Below are 12,918 nucleotides of genomic sequence, written 5' to 3'. Positions count from 1 at the left end.
AAATTGGGGGAAATGATTATGTACTGCTAATTGGCTTTTAAACCACAAACTCATGTCTTCTCTTAATTGGCCATATAATACTTTTTGTTAAATTGTAAATTTAACCTCTGCGCTCTTAAATCGTGGCTTATTACATATTAACTGTTTTCATATTTGCAAGTTGATGCTTACAATCAGACTATTAAAGAAAACTAAAGTGTTTGTCTGTAAAAGCATTTTATAGTTCATTCTAATATGGCTGGATTTTCCAAACGATTTTTCTTGCTTGCTTCCACCTGTTTCTTCACCAACCTCTTTTTGCACCCAGAATTATGGAGAGAGGCTTTTCATAGCTGAAGTTGCAACCAGGTTTCAGTTTTGTATGCCTGTTCTTTTTTTCTGTACGTTCACTACCACTTTCACCCCCTTACTTGGACCACAGAAAACACTGTTGGCTGAAATTCTGGGTGATCAGTATTAGGCGGAAGTAGAATTTTTATGCAAGTTTCAAGCAATTTCATGAAATGTCTGAACTTACAGCAATTTAAAAGTTAATATCTGCACATTTGAAGAAAGTCAAGGTTTTATTCAGCTACTTTCTAACATTACAATGGGAGGATTTACACCTCTAATGTGTACATATAATCTATATATAATATTTAAACACAGTACTTATGTATACAGTATTTAAAACAAAATGTATTGTCATTAATGTATCTATACCTGTTAACAGTGCGTTGACACTGACAGAGCATCCGTTTTGATAATGGGCATCTGATTTAAAGAAATCAGCATTTGGATGGTTTTTATGCTATTATATGCATGTGTTCCATACATCTACTTAACTGTATGTACATATTTGAAATGTTAAAACATTGATACTTAAGTGACGGGGACCCAAAAAACACCATCACAACTACATAAAGCTTTTTAAAAAGCACTCATATTTTGTAACTGAAAAATCTATTCATGAATTTACTTGAAATGAAAGGAGAAACGCTAGTCCTCCCAAATAGTAATCAAAACTTCTTTAAGACAGATCATTTTCCTCTCCTAAATTAGCCTGTGTGTGTGTGTGTGAGAGAGAGAGAGAGCATATACAAGTACTAACACTTTCTGTATTGGAGTTATAACACAACAATTTATTCTGTTTAACTGAAATAGGATGTATCAGTAATCTTGCTTTTTGAGACGATTTCAGAATTAGGCAATTCTGTCTGCTCATATGTAAGTAGACCATACTGTGTCTTAAATAAATATTTGTTTTCTCTTTTTAAATTAGCTGGTTACAGGACTCTGATTTTTCAGGTGCCTTTATAGTAGTGGTTTGCAACACTATGGTGCTTTCTCTGTTCAATCTTTTGCTTGATCTCAGTTGTTTCCATGTCCTGTTCTTTAAATGAATATTTAATTACATATACTGACCTACTCTCTGCTACACTAAAGTCAGAAATACCTGTATATTATCCCTAAAACATCTGAAATTCTTGGTTAATCTCATTTTAACTTTTGAGTGGAGAGAATTTAAATTGCATCTTTAAATGACTAAGAGTACATTCATTTCCTTTTATATTACACTTGTTGCACTGTATTAGTTTGATATTGTACAGTCATTACTTCAAAGGATTTAAATGCCCAAATCATGGGAAAGTAATCGTACCTTCAACTTGTGGAGTAACAGTTATAGGTTGTATTGGTTAGAATCTAACCATGGGGGGGGGGGGTGTTAAAATGTTTGCCTCATCTGTGAGATTAAACCTATCCTTATTACAATTTGCAAATTTATTCAGATATTTTACAAAGACTCAGGTTTCCATATTGAATGGAATTAATGTATTTACAGAACTGAAAATCCTCCAGCAGCACTAAAGTTCTAGTTGAGAACCGTTTTAAATAATTAGCATTTGTTGGCTGCAATCAGTTGATTTGTTTTAAAATTCTCTAAATACACATGACAACCCTAGGCCATGTTTACTTTTCCCAGTCTCCACATCAGATGTTGTCATCATTTCAGCACATTGTGTAATTCATATTTGTTTTCATGGGTTTTTCCTTTAACACAAAGGTTTGAGATGCTGTATGATGTAAATTAAGTCTCCAAATCTTAAAACAGATGTATTTTTTGGCTCATCTTATTGAAATTTTATAGTGCCATTTATCCTTCAGGCTTTAAAGAACACTACTATGTTTATCTCAGGAGATAATCTACCACTAAAATGGTGGAATGAGGACACTATATTTTGGACCAGCAACATCTTGCAATGGTTTATTGGGTGGGGAACTTCTCAAGTTGAAACTACAAGGGACAATAAGTATAGAGTGGAATTAATCTTCTGAGTTCTGTCAAATGACAACTAAGAATAAACCCTCTGTTTTTAAAGAAAGTATCACAGGAGCTTTAATGACCATAAGTAGAAACATATCAGTTGTAAATCTTATCTAAAATAAATATCAGCAAATTACCATCTCATTGGCACATCAGTGCTTTAGCAAAATTTCTCCCAAAGATTAGTAGAAGTTCTTCTTTGAGTTGCTGCAGACATGTATACCGTTTAGATGTGCAGGTGCCTAGCACACACAAGCTGTAGAAATTTGCCTAGCAGTACCTGTAGGGGTGGCACTGCCCTGACTCCTCTCATTTCCTTCTCATTGCCTGAGACTGGAGTTGGAGCACCCTCGATAGTGTTTCTTCACACTGCCCGTTTTTTCCCCTTCTCTGTCTTTGAGAACTTGTAAATAGTTTAGTTGTTTATTAGCAATACCACAGATTGATTAGGAAATTTAGCAGTAGTTTCCTGGTGGAATATCTTCACCAGGATTTAAATATTGCTTTTTATGTGGTGGGGCTATTTGAACACCATGTGTGGGCATCACTATTCAACTCAGCCTGGGAAAGGGGCACATTAAGGATAGGGGCTCCATCTATAAGTCCTTCAAGAAAAGGGCACAGATGGCAAGGGACTTGAGACTCAAGCAGTACCTGATGGAGCAAGCCATGAGGCCTATAGCAGCATAGGAGATGGTACCAGTATGCTGATGTTCCTCAGCAGGACTCTGAGGCGGCCTCTAGCAGGAAGATATTCTGTTCCTCTTCCTCAGGTCCTCCAAGAAAAAGGACCAAAAACTCACCTATGTCTGGACCTCCACGTCCTACTCCAACAGCCCATGTGTGTCTGAAATTATAAGGCCATATGGCCACATGTATCTACATAGTGCAGCATGTGAGGCTTGTCTATTGTCCAAGTTACCATTCACTAGACATTCTGGTGAGGGTACCTCTGGAAATACCAAACACCCTGCTGCAGTGGCAGACAATTCAAGAAAATGTGTGTCAAGTGGTTCCCTTTGTTGGTGCCATGCCTACAGAATGTCAGTCACTGGTGCCTCCTCCATAAGTTAGGAAGTGCATCTGGAATCATTAACAATTCAGGGATTGTGATTGGAACAGGAATCGTCCTGTCATATCGATGTGCTGGAGCTTCAGGCAATGTACAATGTGTGGTGGGCCTTTTGGCATCACATTCAGGGAACAACAGTGCACAGTACTCATGGACAATATCACTGTGGTGTACTATGTCAACAAGCAGGGAAGAGCCCATTCCAGTCAACTTTGTCATGAAGCAATAAAATTTTGGCACGTCTACATCAACAAAAATATGCTAGTAGTGGCTCACTGACCGGGCTCTCAGACTCATCTGGCTGATCACCTTAGGAGAATCTTCTTGAACAACCACTAGTGGTTACTGAAGAACAGTGTGCTGAGGGCCCTCTTCCAAGAATGCCAGAATGCCTCACAAACGGATTTCACCTGAATTGGGGTCCAAACTAATGTGTGCCTTCCTCCATCCCTCTTATCCCTCAGCTTATCCTCAAAATCAAAATGGACCATGCCAAGCTGATCACAATTTTCCCAGCAAGGCTAAGATAATATTGGTTTTCCAATCTCCATATGCTATCAGTTTGACCTCCAAGTCTTTCTCCCTTACCTGTTGACTCAACATCATGGCCAGAGTGTTCATCCAGACAGTCTACACCTTACCATGTGTATATTGTGTGGCTAGATGAGGAGGACATGCGGTGTTCAGAAGTAGTTGGGGAAGTTCTGCTTAGTAATAGAAAATCATCTACGAGGGACACCTACTTGTCTATAAGGAAGCAGTTTTCAATTTGGATGATCTCTAAGGGAATTCTGAATCTCGCCTGACATATGATGAACATTTTGGACAATGTTGCAGTTGAAATCTTCAGGCCTGGCTCTTTGCTCCTTGAAAGTTCATTTGGCTGCAATTTCAGCTTTCCACTCCCCTTTTTGGGAGAAGTCAGTAGTGCCAAGTCCTATAGCAGGGCAGTTTCTGAAAGGCATTGTGTCTCTCCTTCCACCAGTGAAAGAAAATGGCGCCATTGTGGAACCTTCATATGGTGCTGAATGCACTAATGGGTTCACCATTAGAGCTATTCATTCGCTCTCCTCTCCCAGAAGACTACCTTCCTGGTAGCTATCACATCCGCTAGACAAATCAGTAAATTACAAGTCTTGATGCTGAATCCCCTGTACACCTAGCTCTGCAAAGACAAGGTAATTTTAAGGCCACATCCAGAATTTCTGTCAAAAGAGATCTCTTTTGCCTTAATCAGGTTACTGTGTGACGGAATCCTCAGGATAGAGCCTGAAACTATGGGACCATGGTGCATCCTAAACTCTCCTGCGTTGGGTGTCTCCCAGAAAGCTATGACAGTGACCAGCACCAACACTCCTCCAGGCACTATGATCACTCAGTCATGGCCATGTAGAGCCCAACACCCTGCTATATTGCATGAAGACTCCCTGAGCCACAGAGAGAGACAACAGTCCATCTCCCCTTGCACTGCAGAAATATACTGTCTTGCACTGCTCAAGGCTCCTTTTGGGCAATGCAAGATCATTAATACATTTGCCACTTCTTCGTAGAAAAGTGGACATGCACCAGCCTTTGTAATCTGACCTGAGATTCCACAAGCACTTCAACCTAAAGCATATATAAAACAGATTTTATTAACTACAGAAAGACTTATTTTAAGTGATAAGTAGCAGGCATAGAGATCAAAGTTTATTACCTAATAAATAAAAATAAATTCACAGTCTAAATTCTAACTTTAACAGACTAAGCAAGATTTGAATCAAACAGACTCTCACCCCACTGTCTGTTACAGGCATCTTACAGTTCTTAATACTCACACTGAACTTCTTTCCAGCTTGGAATCAATCTCCCGATCTCAAAGTCTTTGTCTTCTAGATAATCTTCCACGTATTAAGATTTGGGATTGGGGGGAGGGTAGAGGGAGGCAAGAGGCCAAATGATGATAATACAGTCTCTTTTTATACCTTCTTCTAACTACTAGAAAGATCCTTGCTGTGATGTCGGTACCAAGCAGTCTCCATTGCCTGTGTGCACTCTAAGACGAATCTGGGAAAGTGGATTTTTTTTTTTTTTTGATGGGGCATCAACACTTGTCAGGCCATCCTTTGTTGCAGCTGAAAGGCTAGCTGTGGGAGTTTCCCAGTCTCAACATATTTCAGTAGCACTGTGACGGGGCAGGACTCACCAGTGCAGCACCTCCCACTGGTCACTTTGGGAATTAGCTCAGTCCATGAGGAGCACCCTTTCCTGGTGGTGTGCCATCCGTCTCTCACCCTCCATTGTCGCCTGGACCCGTGTTGCTCCCTTCTGCTCGCGGTGTCCCCTTCAGGACACTGTCCTCTGGCAGTGCCTCCTTAGTCTTTTCTCACCCCCTTCCGGGGGGTAGAGGGGGGTTAACAGCAGTCCTCCACCTGCCGCAGTGGCCACCTATACCCCCAAAGTTTAACCCCTGACAGAAGGAGTATGGTGTAGTCCAATATGGGCGTTTCCCACGGCCAGGTGCAATGTAAGGGAGAAGGGAGGGACCCAGGCCCACCCGCTACTCTAGGTCCCGACCCAGGACCCTCTAGCGGCAGCCTCCTTGCCCTTTTCTCCCCTCGCTTGCTGTCCACTCTCCCTGGGTCACTTCCCCTCTGACCCTTTGCACCCATTAGGCTTTTTCCTCAGGGCCTGCAGCCTGGCACTTCCCCCAGTGCTGGTCTCCCAGCTCAGGAGACAGACCTTCCCTGTTGGAGGTCTGGGAGAGACTGCCTGCTCCTCTCCTAGGCAGCCTGTATATAGGGCTGAGCCTGGCCCTGATTGGCTGTCACTTGCTCAGCCCTCATTGGCTCTCCCTCAGGCCTTCCCTGATTGGCTGCCTCTCATTGCAGCTGTTCTGGCCTGCCCTAGCCCAATCTCTCATAGGGGTGGGGCAGCCGCCCCCCACAAGCACATGCAGCAATACTTCATAACTTCACATACAATGTTAGTACATACAATCCAACAGAATATTAACATTCAACAGATCAAGACTTTTAAAATGATACCTCACAAGGCATGTGTTGTACCAAACTTATCAATCGTATCACAGTGGTGAATATGGGGGCTCCAGGATGCTACTTTGAGGTACAGTGTGTCACTTTCTTACCTGTATTTTGTCCCCAAATCATATTTGGGTGCAGAAGAACGTCTTAGATGTGAGAAGGTATTCGACATTTTATCCTGAAAGGATAAACCATTTCGTTCATTACCTCGTCTATTTGTATCTTACACTGAGTGGATGAAAGGACAATTGGTTTCAGCTTGAATCATATCTAAATGGATATCTATATTACTATGACTTTGGGAGTGGCTTAGATTATGTCCCCAAGCTCAAGCAACATCAACAGCATTTTTTAGACATGTTTCCATAGTGTATATCTACATACCTGCAATGTGGTCTCCAGTAAACGGCCTTTTTTAGACATTATGCTATGACCACAGCATCAAAGACTGATGTAAACTTTTGGGAAGGCAGTTCTACTATCACTGTTTAAATAGACTCTGAGTCCCACCTCCTCATTAAGCGGCGTGTGAGTCACCTGCATGGCATACATGTCTGCTGATATTTGAAGAAGAAAAGATGGTTACATACTTGTGTTGTAACTGTTTTTCTTCAAGATGTGGATGCAGACATGTATTCACAACCTACCCTCTGTCCCCTCTGCAACAGAATCCCCAGCCTAAGGTTCGGTGTGAAGGAACTGAGGGGAATTAGGGTAGCACGACCCATATATAGTCAGGAGGGACCATTAAGCAAAGGGCACAAGCATCATCCCTACTGATACTGCTAGGCCTATTTCTCTGGCTTTGGTGCACTGGGCATATGACCAGCTGAGTGGAATACATGTCTGCATCCACACCTTGAAGAACAGTTATGACACAGGTAAGTAACCATCTTTTTTCAGTTAGTTATACTGTACTACTGGTATACTGTGTTCAGATAAAAAATTACTCATAATACAAAATAAAGTTCCCCCTACTTCATAGCGAGTAGAACTTATCTTGAGTTTTGACTTGTCTTTGTTAAAATTATGATTAGTCAATGTAGCCTAGTAAATGTCCAAATTTTCTGTTTTTTTTTAATACAAAAGTCCTGTGAGCATCCAGTATAGATTAGTTTTGATCATTTGAAGGGAAAGCACTATGTTGGTGCTGCTGCAGAGCAAATCTCTTTTGTATGTACAACAGTCCTTGAGTACCTCCAAGTCTCTTTTGAATTACCACAACAAGAATAAGTTTACTAAAATAAAACTGTACCATCCTTGGATTCTTTCTGAGTAAAATACAAACTATACTTCTTATTGTAAAACATGTTGATTCTGAACTAGAAGGTACTATCCAAAAAACAAGGTTCTTTCAAGATGTACACTGTTTGACGTTCAATTCTAAACACCAACATTGTGTTTTCCTCCCACAGGTGACCCCAAAACTTGGCAGAACAAGTCTCTTCCTGGAGATCCAAACTATCTTGTTGGAGCAAACTGTGTCTCAGTCCTAATTGACCACTTCTAATCCTTAAATTAGCTGACTGAGTAAATAATGTGAAACTGAGATGGACCTTACATATAAACTGAATGACTCTATCAAGTATTAACGGAACTTACTGTTTAAGCATCTTGCTTTAACTAACAATGGTTAGCAAGTACACTCTCGAACCATGGTCAGAATACATGCCACAAACAGGAAGTGTACTATGGAAACAGGGTGGGGTTCTTGTGGGTTCCGAATGTTGGGTTTTTTTGGTTTTTTTTTAAATGGACACAGCTAATGTTTCATTGTTAAAATTTAAAGTACAATGGAATACATACAGAAGAATTGAATTTGGTTCATAGTCCACTGGTTGAACTATAGAATTTGGCGTTTTTATTTTTTAACTTGTGGGTGGGGGTGTTAAAATACACAATACTATATTTCCATCTCTGGTTTTTCGATGGCTCTTTTGGTGTACATGTCCCATAAAGTAGCGATAAACTTTTAATTAGCACAACTTAGATGTTTTCCTCTACTGTGAGGCTTATAAAAGCACGTCTACTTACTGTACATGAAAACATTGTTAGTTTTCTTTTGTTATGGGAAAGATAGAAAGCATGTGAGATGACTATGGTTCAGTTGCCTCTGTGGATTTGTAAATTAACCAACACACTACTACAGACATATTAACCAGCAGGGATGCCTTACCCTCATGTTTTTAATAGTCTTAGTTCTCATAGGTCTCTATATTACTAAGTTTGTATGGCTTTTGTGCTTAATTAGATGATATATCATGAAACAGATTGATAAAGTGACTTATTGTGAACTTGCTGGTTTAGAGAACAAGTATTGTTTGTTTGTGTTGATCAACCAGAAGAGAGCCAGAAGAAAATGATGGTATGTTTTCTGCTATGCATTTGAAAATTTATAGATGTTATAGAATGCCTGTATATAAAGCGTGCATACCACTTTTGTTCTTGGTTTGTAAATTAACTTTTATAAGCTTTACCTTTTTATATATAAATATATATAAAAACAAAACAAAGTTTCTTAAGGATATCTTTGTATTCTCACACCTTTTGAGCCTTGAACTTGGACATCTGCAGCAATAAAGCAGCATTTCTGCAATATACAAACAAGAACATTTTTTAAAAAATGCACAATGTTGTTACCTTTTTAAGTGCTGCATTTGAAGACTATAACTCGGAATTCTCTAGTTTGATTAAAATCTTGAAAAATATCCCTACTGTAATTTGTGATAAGGAGCTATACTATGTGCCCTAAAATGTATTTTTTTACTAATAAACAATTTATTATGGCACATCAGCACTACTACTGTTTAGATAATATACCACTGCATTCTGTTAATCAGTTTAGCTATTCAGGTGTGGCTGATTTTTCTTTGCAGTTATTAAAATTACACATTTCTAAATATACAGAATAAAATTGTTTTTAAAATAATAAAGGATATTTTCAGTATCTTATTGTTTCCAAAATGCATTTATGTGCACACTTCCAAATCAGTTTAGTTTCTGTTTTAAGGACCAGATTCTGCCATCCTTACTCATGCTCAGTAGAACTTTATTTTGGGAGACTCCGCATTGAATAGTCTTAACTCTCATAATAAAACCAATTCAAGGTGCAATTGTGGTGTGAGCCCACTGGGGCTGCTCGAGAGTAGGGTATTACTCGAAGCAAGTACAAGTGGCAGAATTATGCCATGAATCACCATGGGTAAATTAGGCTCTTTATTGTATCAGCTATGTAAATTAGTTTGTAAAACATGCTGGCAAGTTAGCAAACACATTTTAATTTCCTGAGATCTATTCCAAAACTTGGGAATTGTCTTAGAGGCAAAATCCAATATAGGGCTGGCACTAGAAGGTCCTCAATAACAGGATGGCCGTGATAGTATAGGCTTACAATCTATTGTATGTCAAAAACCAAAAGTTTAGAATAGGATTTACACTAAATAAAAGCCAACTATCCCTTGGGTACATTTAGGATAAAAGATAAATCATTACCTTTGGTTGCTCTAAATTGGTTGCTCTAAATTGTTAAATAATACCCGTACACAAACTTAATGAGCTCTATAATATGCTCAGTATTTTTCTGGCTTAAAACTTAAGATATTTCACTAGAATTACATTGGCAGGACTGTCACTTGAATGGTAAGTCACTGATGATTAAGGTATAGTCTGATTCTGTAAGGCCCCGCCTAAATTCTGGAAGTACTCTTAAAAATCACTTTGAAATATGGCTTATAAACCTGAAGCATTTCCATTCTAAGTTCATTCTTACTGGATAGATAATTAGCAGACAACATCATCCCTCAAGACTTTTGTGCATTAGAAAACACATTGCTGATACTTGCAATGGCTCAGTTGAACTATTGTATCCAAAGTAGTGTAAAATGTGTTCTGCATATCAAAATACAGCATTTTCTCCAAATATTTCAGTAGTTGCATGTTGTGGGTACTTGTCCTGTGGGTTCCCATAATGGGGTTTGTGGGAGTTGGAACCCAGAGTTGAAGAAATGCTGGAACACTTTTTATAATGTGAACTGTAAACTCCCAAAATATAAATTTACAGAAGCTCTCCAGAAGCTCAAAACAATAAATTAGCAATTTAAGAGAATACAAGACATTGCAAATGGGAGTCACTAAAGGGATTATGGAAACCTATATGCCGGGTGGACCACTTGCATCAGTGCAGTTGAAGTATGGACATTGTCTACACTGCTATTACGATACAGTGCAGAGTACAATTGTGATGAGTCTGAGTTTTGCTTTTAGTAAGTGCAATTATAGTGGGGCTGGTAATATTTGTACACCGTTGAAAGCGCCTGTGTGTAGATGGGTGTTAGATATAGCAGGTGCTTTTAAGTCCAAAAATCTATAATGTAGATGACATTTCAGAAGGAAGAGTGGATTAGAGAGCAAGTAGGTTAATGTCTTAGAGATGATTAGAATGAAGCCAGAGGTTGATAAGTGACATGAGGGGGTTGAGGGGGGGGGCATTCTTGAGTACTTTTTTGCTGCTTTATGGTATGTAAAGTAGCCTGAATGACACTCTTAATAGAAGGGGAAAAAAGGAGGTGGGGAGGTCGTTCTGGCTTTTTCATTTGAAATTCAGGTTCTGTCCATCTTGGAAGATTGACTGGCCAAGTAGTGAGATTTAATTGAGTGAAAAATGAGCAAGTGTGAAGGGAAGAGATATTTTAGTCGAACTATTTAAAGTGCTGGATTTGGTTTTAACAACACCCATTTAACTTCAGTTGACTCCACCTTGAAGTCTTTAAACCATGATTTGAGACTTCACTGGCTCAGATGCAGGTTTGATATAGGAGTGGGTGGGTGAGATTCTATGGCCTGCATTGTGCAGGAGGTCAGACTAGATGATCGTAATGGTCCCTTCTGACCTTAAAGTCTATGATTCAATGATGGACCTTTCCTCCATAAACTTATCTAATTCTTCTTTTTAACCTAGTTATACTTCTGCTGCTTAGAGATGAGCCGGTAGCCCAAGAGAATTTTAGATGGTCTATCCCAAACCAAAGAAACTCTCAGTTCTGGAACCAAAATAGTAAAACACTACTCTGTAAGTGAGAGATGCACCATCCTGGATCTGATCAGAAACGTGTAATTTGTTTCCCCATTTTACTGTTGTGAGGACCTCTGTGCTGGCTATGTTCAGCACAAAATCTGCAAGGTGAGCAGCTATGTAACGATGATGGCGTTGGAACTGCAGTTGTGGACTCCACTGATCTGGACAGCTCGAGGATACAAATGACTCAGCAGTCAAAGGTGTAAGATCCTCATACTAGCTGAATCCCAGGTAATCTGATCCCTTGACAATAATGCTTGGTAATCCTTCGTGTTTGGCTGTGTAATCTGGACCATGTTTGGCTGTTAAATCCAGATACAGGCCTGGTTTCTGACTCTGGAACCACATCCAGGCATGTCAGCCACAAAACTGTATTCAGCTTTGTTTTTTTCTTTATTTTTTTTATAGGTTTGGATCTGTGCTTGGCTGACACAGCTCCTCAGGTTGTATGGCTCTCACATTCAGACTTAACTGCTGGATCCTGATCTGGGGTTTGCAGCTCCCACAATCCATGCTTGGCTATTAGATCCAAGTACTGCAGATCCAGATCCTTTGGAAACTGGAGCCAAGGGCCAGTGAGCCAGTTTAAGCACATATCTACATCCCTCCTACATCAACCTGGACAGACTCAGAGACCCTGACAGCTTGAGAAGCCTCTCCCATTGACAGGGATGTGTGAGGTAGCCAAACCCATTCCTGCAGAACAACTTTTGAAAGAGATGTTGGGCTTATACAGTGCCAGTTAGGCGACTGGGTCCAAGGACCCTTCCCTGTCAGTTAGGCTTTATGAGGAGGTCCTCCTACTTCTACGGAGTCATACAAAGCCCAGGCCATCTCCTCTTTTCCTTTGAAAGGAAAAACCCAACTGCTAGCTTCAATTATGACAAGGAACTGAAGGCTGGTGGGGTCACTCTCCCCTCCTTTTTATATTTGCAACATCCTCTAAAATGGAATGGGAATGGATGAGTGAGTGACACTGCTTTCCAGAAGGTTCCGGAAGCTTGCAGAACGGACACCTTGGATCTCACAAGTGGGAATATGAAGAGGTTCCTCGAAGAATCCAAAGTTCCTGCAGCTGCCAGGCCACATACCATGGCTTACGCTACTAGTTGCTGCACTTCCGAGCTTCTGACAAACTGCTGTACTGTATTTCATAAGCAATAAGTGATGTGGCAGGAAGGGGGAGTTGTATGAGATCTTTACTAAGCATCCATAGAAGGCTGGGTTAAATGCTGAGGAGCCTGTGCTTGTCCATCAGGAGCCTGGCCCAGCTTGCATTCCTGAGCCAGTTATCAGTCAAACCAAGGTCCCCCCTGAAACCTGACTGCCCTATTCCTTCAGTCCCTCTCATCATACTATGAAAACCATCAGGGGTACAGAAGGGGAGTGAGAGAGAAAGAAAAACAGACTTAGGAGGCCTCCAAATTATATTAGGAGCTGCCAG

General features: G+C 40.2%; 1 protein-coding gene across 10 annotated transcripts in view; it reads left to right on the top strand.

The window, feature by feature from the left end:
* TJP1 (tight junction protein 1) overlaps window positions 1–9,333 on the top strand; it is a 319,386-nt gene extending 310,053 nt beyond the window's left edge. For all 10 annotated transcript variants that reach the window (XM_050967885.1, XM_050967883.1, XM_050967893.1 and 7 more), the window contains one exon: window positions 7,816–9,333. In XM_050967885.1, the coding sequence (XP_050823842.1) occupies window positions 7,816–7,910 (95 nt within the window). In that variant the 3' untranslated portion in view covers window positions 7,911–9,333. The remainder of the gene's footprint in view (window positions 1–7,815) is intronic.
* The last annotated feature ends 3,585 nt before the right edge of the window (window positions 9,334–12,918 follow it).

Source organism: Gopherus flavomarginatus, chromosome 9 (assembly GCF_025201925.1).
Source record: "Gopherus flavomarginatus isolate rGopFla2 chromosome 9, rGopFla2.mat.asm, whole genome shotgun sequence".
NCBI classification, from domain to species: domain Eukaryota; kingdom Metazoa; phylum Chordata; order Testudines; family Testudinidae; genus Gopherus; species Gopherus flavomarginatus.
Note: the sequence above shows the minus strand (reverse complement) of the source record. Positions and strands in the feature narration are given on the sequence as shown.